The sequence below is a fragment of the Acytostelium subglobosum genome (assembly GCF_000787575.1).
Source record: "Acytostelium subglobosum LB1 DNA, scaffold: scaffold8, whole genome shotgun sequence".
NCBI classification, from domain to species: domain Eukaryota; phylum Evosea; class Eumycetozoa; order Acytosteliales; family Acytosteliaceae; genus Acytostelium; species Acytostelium subglobosum.
The window spans coordinates 1,138,432-1,163,142 of NW_012236525.1; the positions used below are offsets into that span (position 1 = coordinate 1,138,432).

A 24,711-nucleotide genomic window follows, 5' to 3' on the forward strand; every position below is an offset into this window, starting at 1 on the left:
CCAGAACCTTCTGAGTTTCAAGAATCCTTCAAATGATATCCAAAGTAAGAAAAGAATATTTTAATATTATGAATTTATTAATATATATATTAATAATAATATTTTTAATTATTAGTGATGATGTCAACTGGAAGAGGTGCATCAGACCTTGGTAATATTGATACATGCCTTGGTTTACCATCCAATGTTTCACATTATTGTATCTATCAATCGTCAATCAACAATCAGTATTCTTATATGATTGGAGTGTGTTTCCCACCAAGTTGTAACACCACTGATGACTTGTCCGCTGCCATAATGATGATGGCCTCCAACGCTCAGATTCTTGTATTCCCTGGCAACAACTCAGTTAGTCAATGTTATAACAACTATAACAATGTTACAGTCAAGTCTTGGACTGCTGGCTCAATCATAATGCTTTGTGTCTGTGTCTTCTTTGCGATGATAGTACTTGTTGGTACAGCCCTTGAATACTTCAAGTCCCCTGGTGAATCAACTTCAAAATCTATCAATTTCAATCAATATAATAATATGGAGAAGGATTCAATACCTTTGATGGAATCATACCAGAGAAACATTGATATGCCGAGCAAGTCAAATGACTCCAATCATACATGGTCAACCTTCGAATCGATATTTGTGGCCTTCTCATTGATCTCAAACATCAAGTCATTCTCACGAATTGTGGTACCAAGTAGTGGCAATCGCTTTGATGCGCTCGATGGAATAAGGACGTTTGCAACATGTTGGGTTGTCCTTGGACACTCACTTCAATATGCAATGTCCCCTGGTATGGACAACGCATCGTACGTGTTCAAAGAGATATACCCTCGGTTTACATTCCAGGTGATACCCTCTGGAGAGTACGCAGTCGACATCTTCTTCATGCTCAGTGGATTCCTGGTTGCCAACACCGTCCTCACACAGCTCGACAAGTTGGAGGACACTGGCAGGTCGTCTGGCCCAATCATCTGGATCAAATACATTATCCATCGCTTCATCCGTCTCTCACCTCTTCTCTACTTCCTCATTTTCGTTGTCTGGCTCCTCTCACCCATGCTTGGCAGTGGACCGCTGTGGTACCAATCATCAATCAACTCTGGATGTTCAGAATACTGGTGGTCCAACCTGCTCTACATCAACAACCTTTACCCTGGAGTCGGCCAGTGTATGGACTGGACATGGTATCTTGCTAACGACATGCAGTACTACTTGCTAGCACCATTCGTATTGGTGGCCTTCCACAAATTCAAACCTGCTGGTTATGTATTTGTAATGGTGATCTTGGCGGTCTGCTTCACTTCTAGCATATGGATCTACATGACCTTCCCAATGTTCACAATGACCAGTGGTAACTCAACAGACTACCTCAACAAAATATATTATAAGCCATGGACTAGGATTGGACCTTATGCTGTGGGCCTTGCAGTGGCCATGCTCTACCGAAGTGAAAAGACCAAGAACATGTATGATCGTCGGTGGTTCAGATACATGGCCTACCTGTTGGCATTTGGAATCACATCAGTCTTTACCTACATCCCCTACTTCATGATCAAGCGCACACCCGACCAGGTCTGGAGTGCAATCATCAACACCCTCTCTCACACATTGTTCACTTCTGCCCTTGCATTGTTTTTGATGGCAACCTTTTATGGACATGGAGGRAGTAGTATCGATGTTCTTGGGCATGCCATTATTCAAGTACTTCTCCAAACTCACCTACTCTACTTATCTTATGCATCCCATTGTGATACATACCTATATGTACTCAGTTGGTACTTTGTTCCACTACACTGACATTGGCTTCGCATGGTTGTTCATTGGCAATGTCATTATGTCATTTGCTGCAGCATTTGTGGTTCACTTGACCATCGAGAAACCTTTCGTTAGTCTTGAACGACTCATATTCCCAGGAATGAAAGGGTCAAAGTCATCCATAATAAACACTTAATACTATAAAAGTAAATAAGACCTATATAGGTCCATTGTCACATCTCAAACTTTCATTCATACTGTATTTGTTGTAATATTACAACACCAACAAATACACATTAATGAGTTCACAAAACAAAGTACCAAGGAAAGTCATTTCCTCGAAAGAGACGATTCTTGGTAGAGCTCGAACCAAGTACATGGATACAATCGTAAAACTGGCCAAGGAATGTAAACAAGCTGACACTGAGTTGGAGAGTCTTTGCAATTAGAGAATGGTACTACCCCCACTTGGGATGAAAGCACGATGAGAAGACCAAGAACATGTATGACCGTCCCTGGTTCAGATACCTGGCCTCCATGTTGTCATTTGGAATCACATCCAAGTTGAACTATTTGATCGTTGATGTTATTCCTTTTGAGAATGAACAGACATAAATGAATAAGTGCTGTGGTTGTGGTGGAAGTTGTTCATGCTTATCTACTACTATTTGCTTCCATACATCTTGGTGTGATTGAAACCACAACCATATTAATATACTACTATTTGCTTCCATACATCCTTGTATGATCAACCATTTAACAAGTTGTTGAAGTCTACATCGAAGATTGAATGATTGATCAAACTCTTTAGATTTCATTGTTTATTCAATCTTGTTTATCTGCAATTCCATGGATTTAGAAATACAAGGAAAATCAGTTATACAATTCTATCATCAACAACAATTAGATCAAACTGTTACCAACATAAGAGTAAAGAAAGACGATTGTATAGGATTATTAAATGCAGTATGCTTTAAATATAGATTTAAAGAGATCTCGAGGACTATCTTAAAATGTGAACTCTCAAGAATGTTTGATGATGACATCTCTGATTTCTATTCGGATGTTATGGACAATCTTGGAGATACTAGATATCGTCCTCCAGACATGGTGGTATATTCCATGGACTTGATCAAGAGAACCATTGATATATTACTTCAATACAAGGAGGAGTACATGGAGGAATTGTCAAAGAGAAACATAAGGTATAAAATGTTGGTATTGACACCAAAGTAAACTTTGGTTAAGCTTGACAAAGTATTAATACTTTGTCACCGAAGTAAACAATATAATAATACTGGAAAGGTCAATAGTAATAGCCAAAGTATTAAACTAAACAAGGGAAACAAATAATTGAGGAGGGTTTGAAAACAATATAGTTGATGTGAGTCGCTCAAACTTCTACAACAAAGAACGATAGTTATGTTAGAAAGCAAATCATCTGGGACTCTCTACAGCAATGACAACGACAACAATGTAGTAGTCGATTACATTGATGTTGGTCATGATGACGATGTTGACAACCAGCAATTGAACAGTAATGACATTGTACCATTACAACATCAACAACAACAACAACAAGTCAAGGATGTTGTCTCTGAAGTCACATCCAGAGAGTTGACAAACACACTGTTGCACTATCTTCAATCAATCGGTATACAAGAGTCAATCATTCAACAACTCAACTCTGACATGAAGCGTGTCACCGACAATGTGTACACGGCACAAGCACCATCTGATGCCACCAACGCCACCTCAACGTCAACAGCACTATCATCCATCTTTGAGTTCCATCAACATACCTCCCAATACTTGGCGAAACTAAAGGTTAGTCAATCATCAATCACCCAAGAGTGAGCGAATGACTCACTGACTAACCCTCAATCGACACGACTCACACTTAGACTCTCTATCATACTCATTCAATGGATCGCTTTGGAAAGGCAGCAGCGCGAAAGAGGTTCCGCACGGTGGAGCCAGACGCATACCATTATAAACATACAACGGCAGTCGATCAACAATTAGAGTCATCAAATGCTGTACAGATCACGGCGTCCAAGGCAGAGATTGGTAGACGCATTGAGAGCTTCACAAGCAGGAAGAAGTTGGACAACTCTGACTTTAACACGCGAGAGTTTAGGTTCGACCCTGGTGGCGAGGCCGTCCTAGACAACAGTGCAAGGACTCATCCACTGCCACCCTCAAAGATCAAAGAGACGAGGACCTCCAATCAAGAGGGACCCCTAGTGATCAGCGACCAAGAGCGTGAAGCAATGAAGTACAAGCCCTACATTGATGAGAGGACAACCATCGTCGAGACACACATTGGTATATGTATGTATCACTTGATTGCAATGATTGCGTGATTGTATTAACATACCTCTCTAGTGCCAGCCACATCACATGATCTATGCGATAGGATCAAACGAATAGAGGACAAGATCATGGAGATTGAGACAAAGGATCCAAACTTCTTCAAGCAACTGTATGAGGCTAGACAAAAGGCCAACCTCACTATTGATCATCATCATCAACCTGGTGCGACTACATCATCATCGACATCAACATCGACATCACAAACAACAACAAAGAGTAATAGCAAGACCAAGTCATGATCGTCAATCCATTCATCATCAATGTATTATTTCGCTACGACCATTACAGAGACTCCTGGACATAGGTCAGCATCGACCAAAGTGGCACTATCATCAGAGTACACACGAGCTGGAGCGTTGGTCACAATGTCATACTCAACATCTCGCATCAAGTCCTTCGAATCGATAAACTCTCTCAAGTCCTGTTACGTTTGATCAACGTTAGATGGTTAGCGATGTGGCCACTACTCGACTCGACACGACTCGAATCATACCTGGACCTTGTCAGTGTACATAAACTTCCTGGTCAGACACGCTCCACTTGGGAACCTTATCTGGATCCTTGTGATATCGCCCTCAGTCGGTTCAGGCTTGAGGTTATCGCGCAGTTCTTGTATCCTCTGTATCCTCCTTTCCTTCTCGTCAGCATCCATTAACTTTTGTAGCATCCTCTCTTGCTTCTCATCTCTGTCCTCATCAGTCTGCAGTGAATGCTCATACTCAATGTTCAGTTGACGTATTGCCAATTCCAACTTCTTCCTTGCCTCCCAATCCAATGAGTTTTGATTCGAGGCCGGAGTAGTGACTACATCTCCTTTCAATGTCCTTCCAGTCTTTGTCTTTGTCTTTTTGTTGTCATCTTTTATAGTTGGCTCCAACTCTATTGATTGTGACAATAACTTCTCCTCCAACTTCTTCCTTGTCTTTACAATACTATCTCTTGTAAGATTATATTGTTCAGCCTGTTTATCATTTATAAGTTGTTTTCTTGCATCATTTAACTCATTACTCTCTATGTATATATATTGTAATATAGTGAGTCATGTATCGTGCCATGTCAGCTGACAGAGTGATTGATAGATAAACATACTCTTGGAGAATTTAATCTGTCTGTTCTTCCTATTCTTAAAGTATGGAACTACCAACTCAAGATAAAAGGTAACCAGTAATGCAATAAAGATTAACAATCCAATTGATTGAAAGAATGATATCATCTTCTCTTTAAGTATGTATGTTTGTAAGTATATATGAAAGATATAATTATATGTACAAGTAGGTTATTTACAACAATCAAAGATTGAATGATTGATTGAATGTATGAATGAATGAGTGGATGATGACCCTTTAGGTCCCATGAAGGACCACTTCCCCTCTCCCCACGAACCAAAATGATTGTGGTCAGTCCAACTACCACTCTGTCGACATCCGGATGTTGGAGCTGACGCAAGGGTTGTTGCAGCTGACGCGAGGGTAGTGTATCTCTATCTATCATGAATGTTGTGTTGAAGTATCATCCTGCATTGATTGCTGACTGTCCAAACTAATCTAATCTAAACTATTAGTTAGCTCGCTTATTGGCTCGCTCAATCGTTGGCATAAGACCAAAAAAAGAGGACATGTTAATGTTTATATATAATGTATACTGTGTCTGTGAATGAATGAATGAATGAATGAATGAGAGGGAGGGATTAATGTGATTCGGACTTGGGCACAGAGTCAAACTTGATCTCTGGCTCTGCAGAGGTGATTGACTTGGCAGAGGGGGCTGGTGTGGTGGCATTAGCCTGCTTTGATCTTGGACAAACAACACTGCTTCCGCGACAAGCCATTCTTCCTCTTGTGCAATCGTTAACGCCCATTCCCAGACCAATACCTGCTCCAAACACCATGAATGTTCCAACAACCTTTAACTTGCTTGCTATATATTTGATTCGATTGATTGGTCAAATGAATGATTGAATGATTGATCGAAATGATTGATTGAATGTTTGGTCAAAGGTTCGAGAGTGTTAGCAAGGTGGTAGTTATTTAGTCACAGCAGTCAGAACATGTTGTTACGTACTGAACAGCAACAGACCCAGTGGAGCCAAAGCACCGTATGTAGTCTTCTTGAGGACAGATTCGACGCAACGCTCTGTGTTGTGAATCAATTTCAAATCATCTGGGTTGGGAGTAGTAGCAGCAGTTGTGTTGTCCGACATGTTTATATCTATCTAATCTATCTATCTCTGTCTTGTCAATTCAATGTCTAGTTTGGTTTGAAACATGTGTGTGAGAACATCATAATGACAAGACACTGAACAACACCACCACACCCGACACTCTCTTCCACATGTTGCGAAGATGAAGACCACAATGTTTTTTCATGAACTTCATTCTAATTATCCCTATCTTTGTTGATGAATGAGTTTATCTCTATCAATCCCTCCCTGTGTACTATCCTATTATAGCATTCACAACGAACGGACAATATAGTTATATTCATATTAGTATACTCTTTTACAATTTTGGTATATTCTATGTTTACAAAAAGGTATTGTTCCATTGCCTAAATAATAAATAGGTTTTAAGTTATTGACCTACCAACAATCAAATCAACCAAATAGACCATATTGATTGGATACTACCCCCACGTCATCCATTCAGAGAATGAAGTGATTGGTTGTTTTGTTTGGTTGTTAGAAAGGTGTGTGTTTGTTCGTGAGTTAATACCCCTTCCCAACTTTAACAACTCTAACAACTCTGTCAATCAAACAACTACAACTATCTTTGCATTCTATTCTAATCATTTATATACATACAATTAAATACTTATAAAGAGATAGATACAAATAAATAGATATATAATGTCAACAAAATCAAAGGATATTGATCAGAAGGAACAGGAGGATGATGAAATGGATGGACATCCAGATAACTTGGATCAGAACACTATGGAGGGCGGTCAAGGATCAACTAGATTGATACTTAGTATTGATGGTGGAGGTATGCGTGGTCTTATTGCCCTCCAACTAATAAGATACCTTCATGATCATCTTGGTATTGACTTGGTCGAGAAGGCTGACTTGGTCGGAGGTACATCCACTGGCGCATTGCTCACATTCGCCAAGATCAAGGGATTGTCCTACCAAGAGATTGAAGACACCTACAAGAGTATGGGTAAGATTATATTCGGTGGATTCTTCAAGAAGATGCTCAACTTTGCAAGATACCTATGCTTTGGTGACATGGCTGCCTATGAGAATGAGCTTCAACGAATCTTTGGTGATGGACTCATGGGCAACTTCCATCAAGATCACAAGATGTTCTTGCTTACATCCAGTCTGGCAAAGGATGATATCAACTACATCACAACAATCATTTCAAACTACAACTCCAAGGACAAGGACATCAAGCTGGTCCAGGGGATGAGGGCAACATCAGCCGCGCCACCATACTTCTCTTCAACACAATTTGACAACAAACGATTCGTGGACGGTGGCATCCTGGCCAACAACCCAATAGTCAAGGCCAAGCAAGAGGCAGACAACATGTACAAAATAGGCACCAAGTTGATCTTTGTCTCAGTGGGCACAGGCCACGTATTGAATCGTGCCACATCAGACGACAGCTCAATGTCCTTGGCCAACACGCTGGTCAACTGCATCGCCAACTCACACTCAATACACAAGGACTTCAAACAAGCGGTTGACAATAATCCATACATCAGTTATCATCGCTTTGACGTCCTACTCGATCGTCACATTGGACTGGACGATCATAGTGAGGCAGCCTACAAAGCGATGGACCAGGTTGTCAAGGAGTACCTGGCTGATGACAAGACAAAGGAGAAGATGGACAACCTCAAGAAGGACCTTGAAGAGATGATACAACCAGGCACAACTCAAGCCTGAATCGGATAGTACCTATAACTACAATGTATAAAGATTAGAATAGTTTATTTACTGATTTGGACGACGACTCTACCCTCCTCGGTCGACTTGTCCCAGGTGGACTCAATGTCCTCGAGCGGCGAGACAAAGATGGGCACCTTGAGCCTGCCCTCGCGGTTCTCCTTGAGCAGTTGGTTGATGTTTTCATTGATGAATAGCTCGATACCATTGGCTGGGTAGCTGCCGAATCCAGATCCCATGAGCTCAATGCCCGTGCTTCTAAGTGTAGCGGACTTGATGTTGATTGTTGGTCCGGCCATCTCACCGACTGTCACTATCCTTGTGCGATGGTGACCAGCGCCACTCGTGCTCAATGCAGTTATAATGAGTTCCAATGGTTTGCTGTATAGATAGTCGATCACAATGTCGATGGGAGTTGTCTTGTGTAGTTGTTTGAACTGATCGATCAACACATCATCGGGTTGATCAATCTTGAAAACTTGGTCCGCACCAAGTTCCTCCTTCAACTCTTTGAGTGCGGTCTCATTGCGACCAGTTGCGTACACCTTTGATGCGCCATACAGTCTCGCCAGCTGAACGGCCAGCTTGCCAGTGAATCCCGTTGCACCATTGATCAGCACGACGTCGTTGGGCTTGATCTGAGCACGCTCCTTCAATGCCATCGCAGCTCCGAGTACAGCGTTGGGGAGGGCAGCGGCCACCTGAGGATCAGAGCCCTTGTCCAACACAGTCCACTTGTTCTTTGTGACCACTGCCTTCTCTGCAAGCATTCCAGTGATACCCATTGCATAGATGAGTGTACCGTCGTCCAACTGAGCGACTCCGTCCACGCCAACGGTACAAGGGAATTCCTTATAAGCCAAATAATGTTTACCATTAGCCTTTGAACGATCCAATTGTTTGATCGTCGATGTCAACACCTTTACAACCACCTGTTGATCATTAGCTGGTGTAGGTACAACAAAGTCACTAACAAACTTTGGTGATCCCAATTTATATAGTACTGCAGCTCTCATTATTATTATTATTTAGATATATATATATTATTAGTATTTGATTGAATGAATATCTAACTTTGTACAAGATAGTTATATTTATAGTTATTATTAATTAAACATACTCGTGAGTTAATGATGATTATGATTCATAATAATGGAGATCGAGTGGATGGTGAAGTTGAAGATTCAACAATGTGCTGAATCTGACTGAATGGATGCATGAAGTGGGGTATGGAGAAGACATCTGACTCGCGACTTTTGGTTCCTGAATGCGTTCTCCACACCCACATTTATGACATATTTTGGGACTAGCATCAAAGGGGGTTGATCAGATCAATTTCCGGAACATGATCTTTTGGTTCCTGAATCATCCAAATAGTATAAATCCGATTGTAGACTATTCTTAATAATATTTTGGAATCAAACTCAGGAACCATACTTTATTATTATAAATAACTCTACAATTAAATAGTAAAATGTATATCAATTCAATCAAGCAATCAAACAAATAATATAATCAAATAATCATCAATCAAACAATAATAATAATGTCACCAAATATTAGAGAGAACCTTAATACTATACTAAAGGGTATCCAGGATAATAAGATACTTGAGGTATTCGATAAATATTATCACAATAATGTTGTGATGTATGAGAAGGGTGATTCAACCAATCGTGTTGGAAAGGATGCAAATAGAAAGTCTGAACAATCATTTGTCGACAATGCCACTATCCATGAGGCCAAAGGTATATATATATATATAATTAACATGACCTTAATCAATCAATAATAATATTAACTCCTTTATTCGCATAGTCTTGAAGATATTGGTCGATGGCAATAACACTGCTTATGAGATGTACATGGACTTTACCTATGGAGGTCATAATGTTAAGAAGACCCAATGGGCCATCCAACAATGGCAGGATGGTTTGGTGATCAAGGAGGAGTTCTACTAATCTAGTAACTCACTCTATCTTACTGGAATCATTCCACTCATTCAATCACACTCACTCATTCATTCATTCTATCATTCCAATAAATGTAAATAAGGAATAATCCCAATTTAAATATTGTCCTATCCAACAAGATTTATACTAAACTCTCTCCTTTCGATATGATAAAGTGCTTGATAAAGTCTGCTTTCTTCTTGACGATGATGGCGTCGGTGGTCTGTTGAGATTGTGGTGATGTTGGACTTGGTCGTAGTAGTACAGTGGAGAATACAATGGCCAGTTGATCAGCCGTCAGTTTGTTCTCCTGCTGGTGCGTCAACACTTCGGCCAAGAAGGACATTAGGTAGAAGAACACGTTGTAGTTTACAGATGGCAGATGAGAGATCAGCGTCTTGCAGGCCAGCGCCGACGACGACGCGTCCAGCGCCTGCTGGTACATGTTGTAGGGCACGACGGGCTCCACCAGGTACTCAAAGAAACGGATCAAACACTCGGCCATCGAGTGGATGCCGCTGTGGAACGGCAGGGGTGTGCCGCGGTCGATGGCTTCGACGATGGCCTCCATCTCCTTGTTGACAGCCGACTCGAGGAAGAGTGACTCTTCGCGCATTCCATTGGAGTAGATGTGATCGATCATGCGCCAGATCTCCTTGGGTATCGACAGCTTCTTCTGCTCGATGGGGATGGGTGCGCCGGTGAGGATGGGCGTTGGGTAGCGCACGAGGTTGTCCAGCGAGTTGCCCATGAACGTGTGCTGGAACTTGCCCGAGATTGAGATGAAGTAGTCCTTGCCATTCTCCAAATGCAGGATCAGGATGTCGTCCATCGATTCGTTGAGCACGTTGAGCGGGCCCGATGTGTTGGAGTCAACAAACACAGTGAGCTCAATGGTGATCTTCTCCTTGGGTATCATCATGCCGGCGATTGGCGAGATCTTGAGCCATGGCCGACAGAGTATGCGCTCGTCTAGCTTGGGAATGAATTTGAATCGCGCGATTACCTGGCCAATGTTCTCGATGACGATCTGTCGCGTGACGGGCACCATGAAGCGCACTGTTCCAAAGTCGATGCTGTTGGTGTTGATGTTCGCGTCGGGCATGGCGTCGTTCTCCTTTTTGTCCAACTCTTTGACGATCTCTTGGTAGATACGTGCGCGTGCCTCGGGGATGACAACGCGCACCTTGATAATGAATGATCCAGACACTGGTCTATGATCGGAGGAGAGTAGTTCATGTCGCTTGTACGCCAAGATACCGACGTTCTCGGCAGTCTTTGATGTCTTCCAGAGGATACGGTCACACCATGCTGGCGTACGCTTCTTCTCGCTCGAGTCATAATCGTTGGTGCCTGGGTCGTACTTGTAGGTGGGGGCGAAGCTTATTGGAGGCTCCTGGAAGCCCTCGAACGCTGCGCCATTCTTCATCTGGAGGTACAACTGATCGTGCAGGAACAAGTTATAAAAGTCCTTCTGTATAATGCTGTCCTTGACCTCCTGATCTGGCAGAGGTACTCTATAATTCAAGTCTCCAATCCAAAAGAGTTGACTATTTGATTGATTGAGTGAGTGGAATGGTCCCAGTACCGGACTAATCATGTGACAATGAAGTGACGTTGGCTAACTTACTCGTGATCGTATATATTGATGAATGAACCGTCAGAGTCACTGATGAACTTGAGTGTTCTTGAGATATCCTTTTGATCTTGATTCCTACGCATGACATTCTCCATGTGAGCATTGAGATGTGAGTTGATGATGCAGATTGATGTGTTGTAGAATTGGAAACGGATGGCCACGCCACCCTTGTTGCCCATCATGCCCATGATGCCCACGGCGGCAATGTCCGACTGCACATGGGTGATGTTCTTCAAATGCTCCTTCTTGACGTAGACGCACAGCAGGATGCCGACGAGTTGACGACTGAGCAGCTTCACATAGTCGCCCTGTTGTGCCAATGTCTGTTGGATGGCCTGCTCCCACGGGGCAGCGCGCGTAGTGTCGCCCAGCAGCAGAGCCTCAGCCGTCAGGTCGAGCTCTTGGAAGCCAATCGCGTAGATGTCTGGGCGCATTGATGATGCGCCGCCCGTCGACAGGCCGTCCGCGCCACCGCTGCCCGGCTCGAGCCAGGCGTCCAGCGGCTCAGACGGCTTCTTTCCATTGACATTCCAAGTGCCTAAAAAGATGACCATATTGTCCTTCTTTGTGTACTCTGGTTCGCGCTCCTTCAACTTGTTCGATATCCACTGACTGCTAATATCCGTTGGTTTGTGTGCAATAGGCGGCAGTGGCTTCTGATACTGATGTGCAATAGCGCCACTCAACTCCATTGCTTTGATTGATGTATTCGATACTCCATCTAAGTAAGGGTCATTGTTGTAGGTGGTGTATCAGTATCACATGATTGAATGATTGATTGATTGAATGAATGATGTCATACCTTCGTTATTGTTATTTGACAGTTGTGGACTTGTTGAGGCTATTGGTGGTGAAGATGATGTTGATGAAGGGGATGAAGTATGTCCATTCTGTGTCGTTGCTGCTGATGCTGTAGTAGTTGATGTTGTTGATGGTGATGTAGAAGTAGCAGCAGCAGCGCTATCAGTTGTCATCTTCTACTAACTTGTACTTGTTGAGGTTGTAGTTGTAATTGTAATAGTAGTAATGTGTGTAGTATGTCCCGGGTTGATTGATTGAATGATAGAATGAATGAATCGAGTTGGATAATTTATTGATGGGTGTGTGGGTCGTTGAAGCTTGATGTAGTTGGGTCTCATTCACTAACTTGTTGTAAAAACAGATATTTAGTGAAAGAAGAACATGGTGCATTGATGAGGTCAACAATTATGACAAATATTCAATGAAGGATTGTGCCAAAAGAGTATGATGCGACAACATCAACCAGGATCTACTCCTACACTCCACTACTCTTTATTTTAAACTTAGCCAATGATATCATTTATTTATACAAGTTATTCGAATCATAATGTTGTCATCTAGTATTACAACATACAAAGATTAGTGATCATTATTGTTTTTGAACCTAGCTCTAACCCTTGCCCTAACCCTTGCCCTCGCTAGAGACTTGAAAGTGTTGACAACCCTCAACCCTCGATTTTTTTTCTTTTTTTCTCACCAACCTTGCAAGCACATCAATGAACTTGAGTTTCAAACACTTTCGCCTTGCATTCAACTCTATCATTACCCTTCAAAGTGCACTCAGAAGTACCAAAGTAACAGCAGCAGCAACAGCTACATATATTATCAACAACAACAACAATGCCTACCGTTCAAGTATTGAGAGATCCACTCTTCAAGTCATTGGGAAAGACTTATAGTAGGTTTTAATCAACGATTGAATGAACGAATGAATGAATGAGTGAGCGAGCGAACGAAGCGATGGCACAGAGTCTGACATGACACGAACAATCAATCAATAATTTATAGCCGATCATGAGTTTGATGAACTTTGCTTTGCTTATGGTATCGAGTTGGACGAGGTTACCTCTGAGAGAAAGCTAATCTTGAAGGAGACTGGTGTCGATGATCCAAATGCATCCGATGAGACAATGTACAAGATCGATGTGCCTGCCAACAGATACGACCTGCTCTGTCTGGAGGGTCTGTCTCGCTCGCTCAAGGTCTACGGACAGAACACACCAATCCCTCGCTACACCATCGTGCCACCACCCGCCGGCCAGACGCACCAGAAGCTCATCGTCACGCCAGAGACCAAGAGCGTGCGTCCCATCGTCGTGTGCGGTGTGTTGCGCGATATCACCTTTACCGAACAGACCTACAAGAGCTTCATCGATCTCCAGGAGAAGCTGCACCAGAACATCTGCAAGAAGAGAGTGCTGGTGTCCATTGGTACACACGACCTCGACACAATCAAGGGTCCATTCTATTACAAGGCATTGCCACCAAAGGATATCAAGTTCGTCCCCTTATCACAGACTAAGGAGTTTGATGCCGTCGAGTTGTTCGATCATTATGATGTAAGTTAATGTCCTCGCGAGGCATCACTCACTTACTCACTCACTTGATCAATCGATCGAACACTTGGAACCTTTGGACACATACAGAAAACAAGCTCTCATTTGAAGAAGTACTTGCCAATCATTCAGAACTCCCCATTGTATCCAGCCATCTATGATTCAAACAACACTCTCCTGTCACTTCCACCAATCATCAATGGAGATCACAGCAAGATCACGCTCAACACCAAGAACGTCTTCTTTGAGGTCACCGCCATCGACACCACCAAGGCCAACATCGTCCTCAACATCATGATGACCATGTTCTCAGAGTACTGTGCCAAGCCATTCACGTATGTCATCACTCATCCACGTCCAATCATTCAATCATTCACCAACTAACAATCAATCAATCATATATAGTTTGGAGCAGGTTGAGGTTGTTGGAGTTGATGGAAAGTCTGAGCTCACACCACATATTGAGGAGAAGGAGATCCAGGCATCGACAAAGTTCATCAACAACACTGCTGGTATCAATCTGACACCTCAGGAGATGGTGACGATGTTGCAGCGCATGTCGCTCACATCCGTGTTGAGTGCTGACAACGAGTCGCTCAGCGTGTCGGTGCCCGCCACCAGAAGCGACATCATTCATCAATGCGACATCATGGAGGACGTGGCCATTGGCTACGGCTACAACAACATTGAGCGCGTCGTCCCCACCGTCGCCACCAATGGTCGCGTGCAGCCCATCAACAAGATCTCTGAGCTGCTGGCCAACGAGGTTGCCCTTGCCGGCTACACCGAGATCATGACCTTTGTCCTGTGTTCCAACAAGGACAACTTTGCACTGATCAACAGACCCGACGACAACTCGAGTGTAAAGATTGCCAACGGTCTGACCGAGGATTTCTCCGAAGTCAGAGTCAGTCTGATCAGCACCCTCCTAAAGAGCATCGTCTCCAACAAGGCACACGCTCTTCCACTCAAGTTGTTCGAGGTTAGCGATGTCACTGTCAAGGCCAAGAACACCAACACGTAAGTCACCGCCGTCGATCAATCACTCGTACACTTACACTAACATAATCAATCAATCAATTACAGTGACTTGTCAGACCCATTCACCAACAACAGCGATACAGGCGCACTCAACAAGAGAATGCTTGGAGCAATCTATTGCAACCATTCGGCCAAGCTGGAGGTGATCCACGGTCTGTTGGACAAGCTGATGAACTCGTTGAAGATCAAGCATGATCAGGCACGTGTTGGCAAGGGTTACCAGCTGGTGTTGTCATCGGACAAGCTCTTCATGGATGGTATGGGCGTTGACATTATGGTCGACGGCAAGAAGATTGGTGTGATGGGTGTCGTTCATCCAATCGTTTTGAAGAACTATGGTATCGCCTATCCATGCTCACTGTTGGAAATTGAGGTCAACATGGAGTTGATTGTCAACATTTGCTAAAAAAAAAGAAAACGTTATACATTCATCATTCATTACAGAAGTATATAAATAAAGCAATGACATTACATTAATTATTAATTATTATTTATTTATTTTCAATATTCCTAGCTCCAATATTTATCTTATTGTTGTGTGATTACAAGATAATTTGAGTAGGATCTATTAACTCTATTATATCAGGTGGAACTGTTGGTATATTATCTATATTACTTTGGTGATTGATAACATCAGAATTGATATTTTGTTCTCCGGAATGATGATGATGATGATGATGATGAATATTGAAGTATGGAGATTTTGAAGAGGAGAGGAGTAGTTGATTAGAATTTAAGAGACCAAGGTTTCTATTTTGTGGTTCAAAGTAAACTGCACTATCAGCATTTGATCCTCTGATAGTAATATCATCCATCCAAAAATAATTGTCATTTATTCCTATATCCTTGCATAGGTAATAAATAAGTTGTCCTCTGATAATATAATTAAAAGAGTAAAAATAACATATATTAATAAACAATTAATCTTCATATTTTAATAATTAAATATTTAGAAGAATAATAAATTGGTGGATTGGAAATTAAAGTAACTATTCTAAATCCTACTACTATAAATATCTAATCTCTAATCCAATATAATCTATGTTGTGTTGTTGGTCAGTCGGCGAATCGGTTGATCACAAACCTGCAAAGTTTTCACCCTAAGCTTGAAGAACGATGTTCATTGATTGACAAAGATACATAATTTACAAACACATACATACGATCACTCAGCAACCAATGTCATCATCATCATATAATGATCAATCACAGATGTTGACAGGTCTTTTACAACAACATGATGATCACTCTCATGACCACGACCATGACCATGATAATGATGATCACTCGCACAATCACTCACACGACCATGACCATGACCATGACTCACATGATATCAGTAGTTTGGATATAAGTCATATTGAAGAGGAGAACCAGACAATACATACATCATTCGAGGCACATCTCAATGGCATTGCTGGACAGGACTATGAGTCTGACCCCGATCTAACTGCACCAATCTCTATATTCAGTTGTAATAGAACAAGACTACTATTTGCATTGAAAGAGAGTCTACATCTATTACTTATCATTGGTGATGATACATCACACGTCACTCTATTACATCGATGTTTCTCAAGACTAACTGGTTCAAAAGTGGATGCATCAATGCCATCCAACAGCATATTACCATTTGGTCTAAGGGCGCCAAGTGTATGTGTCTGTTCATCACTCTGTTTGGAATCATCCCAATATACTAACGATCAATCAATCAATCAAGTATTTATTCACAACATCAATGAGATACTTTGACTTCAAGACGACGATATTCTTTTATTTGATGTATCAGATGATATCATTCTTCATCATGATGTGGCTTGGAAGTGGAGTACATTATATCAATGGTCTAATGGGCGCACCAATTTGGATACGTGGAGTTGAGAGTGGATTCGCATCAGCAGGTGTAGCAATCTTTGCAATGTCCGTCTATGATCTGAGTAAGAATCATATCTCCACCAGTAATAGATTAGACAAGGTTATCTTCCTTTATGGTATGTTTCAACAAAACTGGATTTAATGGAACTATTCCATACGATCAATCATTGACACTCACTCACTCACTCATTCAAACAATCATACATCCTGGAATGGCTCCATTGACACTCACTGACTCTATCAAATAGTATTAGTACTATCACTTGTATTCAAACAACACTGGATATATGTTCTGATGTCATCTGTTGTGTTGTCAGCATTGGCATTGGGATCAGAACGTATCATTTCTAGAATTCCAGCATTCAGTTCATCATATCCAACTTTGGACAACAACAACAACAATGTTGGAAACAACAACTACAACAAGGATAGGATGGATAGTAGTCAGATCATATTCATGAAGAATGGTTATAGGGTCACGAAGAGACAATCATACATTGTATTTGGTGTTTATGTACTGCTGTTAGTTGGTCTCCTGGCACTAGCGTTTGCATTCCCCAGGGATGCCGAGATACAGACGACCACATCATTCTTTGTTATTGGATCAGCAATGGTTGGCGGCGCAGGCTATTTCTCCCTGCCTCTAATGCTGGATGCAATGATTGGACTACTGCGAGTACAGGATTTCCTCAAAGGATACACATTGGTACAAGTACTACCAGGATCATTCATCAACCTATCAAGTTATCTGGGGTCTGCCTACTCAAATATGGCATTTGGAATGTTACTATGGACGAGTCTCGTGCTTCCAAGCGTCATGCTAAACTTTGCCGTTTATCCATATTGGAGCAAGATCAAATCATCACCATTCCTAAGTTCATTATTGGTAACTATGCTCAATCACTCGATCAATCCCTCACTCAATCAACCACTGACACTAATCAATCATTTTAGGATTGCCACATGAGAGCAACACTTGGATTATGTGTGGCATCTATTGCCGTTCTGTGGCAAAAGTCAGTGTTCACTGTCGAGTTCTCAATCATTACAGTGTTTGTCATTGGATGTATGAGCTTGTTTGATGTCAAGAGTCCAATAATGATTGCACTCTCTGGTGGCCTTGGCTTTGTTGTACAAAACTTTGTGCTAAAACGATAAAGACGACAATGACGATGAAGACGACGATGACGACATTGTTGTTGGGAGTGATGGACAGACTGATCAGTTTATAAGGGTAACACACTTTAACTGAAGAAGGACTCTGGCAGAATATTCTTCTGCTCGCTGTCCAATAAAGATTCACCGGCCATCTTGCTTACGAACAGCTTCTCGGGAAGGTCCAGGATGGACTGCTTCTTCAACTTGGACATGTTGATGCCAATCACCTCGTCCAGCACCTTCTTGAGTGTGGCCTTTTGCAACTTCTCGGTCTTGGCAGCGGTGACCTCGGCCTCCAGCTGACTGAGCACAGTTGGATTGACGTTGGGCAGCATTGAGAGCACCTGGTTGGGGTACTGTGACTTGCCCAACAGTTTGACATAGATGGCTCGCACCACGGCAATGAAGTCGGATAACAAGTCGGGCACCTTGTTCTGAATGAGCACCTTGAGACATATTCCAAACATGTCGCTGCCAATCAGCTTATAGTATTGTGGGTCGTCTCCAATCAACTCGATCACCTGCAGACTGATTGGTGTGGCTTTGTTCACAATGCCATGATCAGTGCAAAGTAGGCAAGCACTGAGTCCATACACCAATCCTGAGACAATATCAGGGTTCTTGAAGATTGTTGGATGTAAAGTAAAGTCCTTAACCCAAAGCGTGAACTCCAGAGTCAAGTCTCGCAGTATCTTATCATTAATAATCTCCATTATCTCTGTCTCTGAGTCATTATGTTCCCTGTTTGTCGTGTCTGTCGTGTTAGTCACTCGATCCATTCTCTCAATCAATCAATCATTCCAACATACTTTTGTGATCTTTGATTGATCACCTCCCAACCAGACTTTATCCTGCTGAATAGAATGGAAAGTAGGTGAGGGAATAGGGCGTCAAAGAATTGTGGCTGTAACTTTTGTGGACAGTACTTTAGGAGGAAGAGGAGCACGTGTCGACTGATGAGCTTGATGTGTCTGTTCTCACACACCTCCAAATGTGAAAAGACAGAGTCGGAGAGGATCTTGGGCAGCGTGGCGATGGACCACATCTCATCGGCATGTGTGAATCCATAGCCAATGATCTCGTAGCATGCGTCTCTCATCGTGTCCAACAAGTTGCGAACAAACTTGATGTTGGACGACTCTGTCTTGTTGTCCTTGTGATAGTCCAGACCGAGCAGGGGTGCGGTGATCGCCTCGTCCAGCTGGAAGATGACACGATACTCGCTGTCCACGTTGTTGATCACCGTGGGGTTCCACAGGCCGTGAACAGTGTGTGCCAGTGCAACGACGTTTGGCAACACATTGTTGACGAATGATGAGATTGGCCATTTTGATGTGTAGCTGATGCCGTTGGCAATGAATGGGATGAAACCCTCTTCCTCCTGCAGCGTTGGTGGCAGGGTTGTCTTCTTCCAGAAGATCTGCAGAGTTGCCACGACGAACTGGAGCTTCTTCCTTCGTGCGACCACTGCGCTGAAGTCCTCGCTGGCCTGTGATGGGAGCAGGCCGAGATAGGTGACCAGCGCCTCTGGCGACTGCACTGCGGCAGTGATCTCTGGTGAGTTCCAGAGTGTGAGCACCGGTGTGATCAGTTCTCTGAGGAACTCCGAGTTCTTCTGATAATTGCTGATGTTGTTGTTAAGGACAGTGAGCATGTAGTAGAGCATCACACGCTCCGACTCGGTGACCAGGTTGTTCTGGAAGAGCTGCTGCACCGATTGGTAGAGCTGGGGAAGGAATGGCATCATGCAATCGGTCATGTTCATCGAGAGATTGGTGAGACAGGAGATGATCCTACGTCTGCAGTGTAATGAAGAGTTTGAGAGGCGACCCTCAAGCTCTGGTGCATTATCTGCCTGTGACTTGAACGGTATCATTGGCACAATCTTTGTGAGCAACATCTGTATGCTCTCTGGATGATTCGAGTAATATGATGTGAATGGTTTGATGCAATCCATTTGGAATGATGTAGCGTTTGGATCCTGTTTGGAGTATGAGTTAGTGATTGATTGAGTAAGTGATCGAGAGTGATGCACATACGGTGAATGTTGAATCCCAAAGTGTCTTTAGGAGTGATTCTGTTGTTTTGGTGCACTGTGGATACTTGGTATCCTTGTGGTAGAAGTCTGATGAGAGTGATCCAACAATGATCTCAAGGAAGAATGATATGGACTCAAGTATCATTGTCTGTTCATGTGTCAATGTAACATTGGTCTTAATGTTTGGTATCAATTCCATCACCTTGTTATATCCAAAGTTGAATGCTTGTTCGTTCTAGAGAGTGAGTGATTGATTGAGTGAGTGGGACTATCCCATTGACCGATCGATCAACAGACAACACATACCCTTATACTTGTAAGTTGCTTGATGACGTCCACGAAACGATTGCGAACAGTTCCATAGAAGTTGCCCCACTCGCGTGAAGTGCCAAAGTCGATCGCAGAGTATTTGGACTGTGGCGTCTGGTCGCCCTTGGCAGGGTCGCCAACCTTGAGCAACTTGGTCTGTGAGATGTTGAGCAGCTCATTGGTCAGCGGCTCAAAGAAGCTCTGTATCTGGCCGACCGTCTCGGTTGACTTAAGCAGCGACGACCAGAATGGCAGCGCCAGACTCGTGAGCAGGATCGAAGGGTGATTGAGCAGCTGGGTCATCAGCTGTAGATAGATGTGATAGTTGGGGGGCAGTGGGGAGGGCGGGCCTTCCTTGGGCGGCAGGCCCAGATGCGTGGTGCCAAGCACCGTGAGCATCTGTGCCAGACGCTTGTGGAAGACGTAGTCGGCTTCATGATTGCTGGTGGTGACGCCCATGGCCTCAACGATGCGATCGAGCATGTTGAACACGGTCAGCAGCTCGGCCTTCTCCTCGGGACGACCGACGCGACGACTGACAAACAGCAGCAAGGCCTCGGCTGCCTTGACCCTGAATGGCAGGTCCTTGAGCAGCTGGCAAAAGATAAAGTCGAGCTTGTGCTGTAGGATGAGTGTCACTGGCACCCATTCAATGTACGAGTGCAATGTCGAGAGCAGCGTAGAGATGAGATTGGCGTTGACCGTGTCGTTGTTGTCCTGTACGTATCGTGTGTATCTAGTCTCGAGCATTGTATAGAAGAAGCTGAACAGCGAGGTGATGGCCTGGTTGATGCCCGCCATCAAGTCCTTCTTGCGCTGATCCGAGAGGCCCACCATCGATGTGGACGTCGAGTCAAAGATGATCTCATGTGGCAATTGACCCAATGTGAGCAGTACCAACTCTGCCTGAGGTGCACCCATCGATGATATCTGAATGAGTGACTCCAATAAGTTTGCCCATCTCTGTGGCCAGTCCCTCTTTACAATCTCGACCACGACAGTGACCAACTTCTCTTTGATGAACTTTTGTTCGCTTGCGCTAACTGTTTGATTGATTGATCGTTTGTTTGAATGGAGGTAAGTAAGAGATCAGACGATGTTTGATTGATTGATTGATAACATACTCTTTGAGACGAATGATAACATCTCGTTCTTGACGTTTTCCTTCTCAGCGTCAGATGCGTTGACCCATTGGTTCTTGACAAGGTTCTCTATGATGTGTAGACCATAGTGTCTGACGATCTCGTTGCGATGTGTGAGGATAGCCAGTGCACATGTGTATGCATTAGGACTACGTTTGACCTCTTCCAAGTAGGCTTGTGACTGTTGATGTATAGCCGACGTTGACATTGGATTGTGCAATGCCTCCAATGCCCTTGTGACCTGCTCGATCGTCATCGTAATGTCATTGCTACCATTCATCATGTTAATATATCTCTTGAGGTAGGTAATATTTATATATATAACTTTAAGGCCTCAAAGATATATGATCATAATCTGAGAAGTGACCTAGGCAACTTTAAAGAATGATGGAACTTCAAATTTAGGGATTTTTTTTATTAATGGGCTTTAATATTTTTTTTATTAATATCTGGATCCCAAATCCTCTTTATTATCCTCGGAAATGTTGGGTATTATACCTAGCGGATCTTAAATGGCAAGAAGAATCGTTCACCATTTCAAATTTGAATAATATGAATGTATTTACAACCTCCAAAAGAATCTACTTGGTCATTTTTTGAGAAGAATTGATTGAATGAGAAATCATTAAAGTGAAGAGACATTCTATTAAAGACACATTCAAGTTCTTCTCTTCTTTCTATCACTGTATATTATATATGATACCTCATCTCTATATTTTCTCATACCCAGCATCGATCACTACGGCCAATGGCCCTTCCAATTTGAAAATGGTCAAAGTAGGCATTGTAGAGTCCTTCGATCGAGTTGCCCGTCGAATGTATGACCACTACTATGATGCAATACCATTTACCTCTTTGGACATTCCAACAAGATCCCCATATTATGTCAATACAGAGGAAATGACATCACCCAAGAAGCACGGATCCAGAAATCATAAAGTTGTCTTGGACTCTCTCGAGGCACTCCTAGCCCACATGAATCCGAATCGCTGGGCCACTCGTAGTAGTAGCTACCTCTATGATGATGATGACTTTGAGGCCTACGAGGACCTAGTGTTGGTGCTCCCTATGACTGGCTTGGATCAATGTGAGGCAGAGACTCTAGAGGCCCACATCAGATACTATATTGGGGGTGCGATTTTGAAAGATTTCAAGGTATCCTTTCAGGCAAGCCTACCTGAATGCAAACTCAATTTCACAGAACTTGTCATCTCAGAGAGTGAATACCTCCAGGACCTTCGTACTCTCTGGCTCGCGGATGCCTTCCAAGATGCTGTTGTTTTCTACAACATGCTTCCCAAGATACCGCTGGACTTTGATAACAGGGTCCCTTTGTCTTTGAGGATTGGTGGCTCTAGATTAAGACCTAAATATGCAACTGGTCACGTTCGTCCTTGGCATAGAGAACTTATTCAGTACTGAACACTATGAATACGTCCGCACCATGTCCTGGACACAACCCTATGAATACCCTGGATCAAGCATTCAATTAATCAATAAAACATATATTACATTGTTGAACAATTATTGGAGAAGTTTGAATTGTTTGGACGTGGCCGGTCTGGATCAAGGTATCGATAGCACTTGGCAACAGTCTTGTGCATGTCGACATAATCAAATAGTTTGTGATAGTTGATCAATTTGATTGTGTTGGCTGTTGGTGCTTTCCATGTCACAAGTTTGATCGTTTGATTGTCAGCCAACTCACGTAACAACATCGATGGGTTTGGTCGGTTCATGTTGGTGGTCAGCGTGACCAGTGTTGGATGTCTGATAATGGCTCGATGTAATCTTGGAAACACTGCCCTGCAGTAGAAGTTGAGCATTTCCGTGTTGGCCTTGGTATCATACCAGTAACTTAAATGATTGAGTCGTGGACCACCAGCATCAGATACTCCTTGAGATCGTGCATTGTTCTCCAAGAATGTGCTTAAGTCGTCATAATGATCGCCGTCCATGTTGTCCCCGTACACCTTTAGACTGGTCAGGTTGGCGCCACAATACTCTGGGTCCTTATTGATGTACTTCACCAAGTTCAAGGGTATCGACAGACGTCTAAGGTTACGACCCAGGTTGAGAGTGAATGGATGCGCGTCAAAGTATGCGCTCAAGCTCAAACTCGACACTTGATCAATCTTCTGCATGAACTGAGTGACCAGGTCACTCGACATGAGGAACAGCTTCAGCTTGGATATCTTGAGTTTGCAAAGACATTCCCATCCTTTTTGCTTTCGTTCATAGCTCGATGTGTAGTTGATGCCGAGTGTTTCAAAATGTGGGCAATGACGGGCGAGTTGTCCAATAATCTCTTCATAATCACTGGAGATCATCATCGAAGTCAGTTGAGTGAATCGATTGAGCTTGGGCGTCATGTGTATCCAGTACTCTGTGAGGTCCACTTGAGGCAGAGTACGTAGCGTGTGACAATGTCCGACCAATGAGTGGACCAGACGTTTTTCGTTGTATTCTGGCTCGCTGCCAACGACGCGGAAGTTCACTCTTGTGACTTTACGCGCCGCCATGATTTGATCCACGATGTATGAGTTCAAGTCACAGTCACCACTAAACTCAATCGTCGTATTTGGGTGTCCAACAATCTTGCGGAGCATTGCCTCCATCTCTAGGCGTAGGAATAGACTCATCTTGACAGGCCTGTTGACAAATATGATCTTGATCACCCATTGTTCACCATTCGACAGTAGTCTGAGAAACTCTGTTAGGTCAAGATGGAAGAGACTCGTGCGGATGTCATTGACCTTGAGTGGAAATACATGTAGTTCAATCACGCGTGAGTGTGAGAGCAGGTTGAAGCGTGTGTTGAACATGTGATCGAGGCTGTTCTTGATATCGATGGATAACTTGTCTTCATTGGTCACGTCAATGAGGTAATCCTCATCATTGGGATTACGTACACCACCTGTAATCAATGTAACAGGTACATCTACTATCAATCTCGTAGAGATATGATTGAACCATTGCCAACATACCAAAGACATTGAGTATTTCCATTGTCTTGGTATAAACCTATCCTTCCAACATTCATTAATGATATATCTCTGTAAAGTCAATGGCAATGACATTATATATTATTTGTAGTCTATCTGTTCAACATTGGAAAATAAATGGAATAATGTATCAAGGGTTTGTGTTTTCAAGATTAAGTGTGCGAGGGTAAGT

The 24,711-nt window shown here is 42.9% G+C and overlaps 13 protein-coding genes across 13 annotated transcripts; 7 read left to right on the plus strand and 6 right to left on the minus strand.

Annotated features, from left to right (window-relative positions):
* Positions 1–108: 108 nt before the first annotated feature.
* On the plus strand, positions 109–1,797 carry SAMD00019534_048410 (hypothetical protein; the record flags this gene model as incomplete). Its single annotated transcript, XM_012900331.1, has 1 exon — positions 109–1,797. A coding segment is annotated over one exon (1,689 nt), but the record flags the coding sequence as incomplete, so codon positions are not given.
* Positions 1,798–3,177: 1,380 nt separating this feature from the next.
* SAMD00019534_048420 (hypothetical protein) lies at positions 3,178–4,370 on the plus strand (the record flags this gene model as incomplete). Its single annotated transcript, XM_012900332.1, has 3 exons — positions 3,178–3,582; positions 3,660–4,089; positions 4,144–4,370. 3 exons carry the CDS (start codon positions 3,178–3,180, stop codon positions 4,368–4,370), a joined length of 1,062 nt encoding a protein of 353 aa, XP_012755786.1.
* Positions 4,371–4,396: 26 nt separating this feature from the next.
* On the minus strand, positions 4,397–5,344 carry SAMD00019534_048430 (hypothetical protein; the record flags this gene model as incomplete). The annotated part of the gene is made up of 3 exons (XM_012900333.1): positions 4,397–4,552; positions 4,625–5,142; positions 5,221–5,344. The coding sequence occupies 3 exons, from the start codon at positions 5,342–5,344 to the stop codon at positions 4,397–4,399; spliced, it is 798 nt and encodes a 265-aa protein (XP_012755787.1).
* Positions 5,345–5,818: 474 nt separating this feature from the next.
* On the minus strand, positions 5,819–6,331 carry SAMD00019534_048440 (hypothetical protein; the record flags this gene model as incomplete). Its single annotated transcript, XM_012900334.1, has 2 exons — positions 5,819–6,048; positions 6,193–6,331. 2 exons carry the CDS (start codon positions 6,329–6,331, stop codon positions 5,819–5,821), a joined length of 369 nt encoding a protein of 122 aa, XP_012755788.1.
* Positions 6,332–6,976: 645 nt separating this feature from the next.
* SAMD00019534_048450 (hypothetical protein) lies at positions 6,977–8,023 on the plus strand (the record flags this gene model as incomplete). The annotated part of the gene is made up of 1 exon (XM_012900335.1): positions 6,977–8,023. The coding sequence occupies one exon, from the start codon at positions 6,977–6,979 to the stop codon at positions 8,021–8,023; it is 1,047 nt and encodes a 348-aa protein (XP_012755789.1).
* A 50-nt stretch (positions 8,024–8,073) lies between these two features.
* On the minus strand, positions 8,074–9,048 carry SAMD00019534_048460 (hypothetical protein; the record flags this gene model as incomplete). Its single annotated transcript, XM_012900336.1, has 1 exon — positions 8,074–9,048. A coding segment is annotated over one exon (975 nt), but the record flags the coding sequence as incomplete, so codon positions are not given.
* A 503-nt stretch (positions 9,049–9,551) lies between these two features.
* Positions 9,552–9,984, plus strand: SAMD00019534_048470 (hypothetical protein; the record flags this gene model as incomplete). Its single annotated transcript, XM_012900337.1, has 2 exons — positions 9,552–9,771; positions 9,842–9,984. Coding segments are annotated over 2 exons (363 nt in total), but the record flags the coding sequence as incomplete, so codon positions are not given.
* Positions 9,985–10,117: 133 nt separating this feature from the next.
* Positions 10,118–12,588, minus strand: SAMD00019534_048480 (hypothetical protein; the record flags this gene model as incomplete). The annotated part of the gene is made up of 3 exons (XM_012900338.1): positions 10,118–11,525; positions 11,606–12,335; positions 12,417–12,588. 3 exons carry the CDS (start codon positions 12,586–12,588, stop codon positions 10,118–10,120), a joined length of 2,310 nt encoding a protein of 769 aa, XP_012755792.1.
* A 667-nt stretch (positions 12,589–13,255) lies between these two features.
* On the plus strand, positions 13,256–15,418 carry SAMD00019534_048490 (hypothetical protein; the record flags this gene model as incomplete). Its single annotated transcript, XM_012900339.1, has 5 exons — positions 13,256–13,313; positions 13,424–13,974; positions 14,062–14,306; positions 14,377–14,991; positions 15,058–15,418. 5 exons carry the CDS (start codon positions 13,256–13,258, stop codon positions 15,416–15,418), a joined length of 1,830 nt encoding a protein of 609 aa, XP_012755793.1.
* Positions 15,419–16,191: 773 nt separating this feature from the next.
* On the plus strand, positions 16,192–18,045 carry SAMD00019534_048500 (hypothetical protein; the record flags this gene model as incomplete). Its single annotated transcript, XM_012900340.1, has 4 exons — positions 16,192–16,665; positions 16,733–17,003; positions 17,142–17,773; positions 17,842–18,045. 4 exons carry the CDS (start codon positions 16,192–16,194, stop codon positions 18,043–18,045), a joined length of 1,581 nt encoding a protein of 526 aa, XP_012755794.1.
* Positions 18,046–18,131: 86 nt separating this feature from the next.
* On the minus strand, positions 18,132–21,817 carry SAMD00019534_048510 (hypothetical protein; the record flags this gene model as incomplete). Its single annotated transcript, XM_012900341.1, has 5 exons — positions 18,132–18,786; positions 18,855–20,026; positions 20,085–20,318; positions 20,390–21,435; positions 21,517–21,817. 5 exons carry the CDS (start codon positions 21,815–21,817, stop codon positions 18,132–18,134), a joined length of 3,408 nt encoding a protein of 1,135 aa, XP_012755795.1.
* A 617-nt stretch (positions 21,818–22,434) lies between these two features.
* On the plus strand, positions 22,435–22,956 carry SAMD00019534_048520 (hypothetical protein; the record flags this gene model as incomplete). The annotated part of the gene is made up of 1 exon (XM_012900342.1): positions 22,435–22,956. One exon carries the CDS (start codon positions 22,435–22,437, stop codon positions 22,954–22,956), a length of 522 nt encoding a protein of 173 aa, XP_012755796.1.
* Positions 22,957–23,063: 107 nt separating this feature from the next.
* Positions 23,064–24,614, minus strand: SAMD00019534_048530 (hypothetical protein; the record flags this gene model as incomplete). Its single annotated transcript, XM_012900343.1, has 1 exon — positions 23,064–24,614. A coding segment is annotated over one exon (1,551 nt), but the record flags the coding sequence as incomplete, so codon positions are not given.
* Positions 24,615–24,711: the final 97 nt, after the last annotated feature.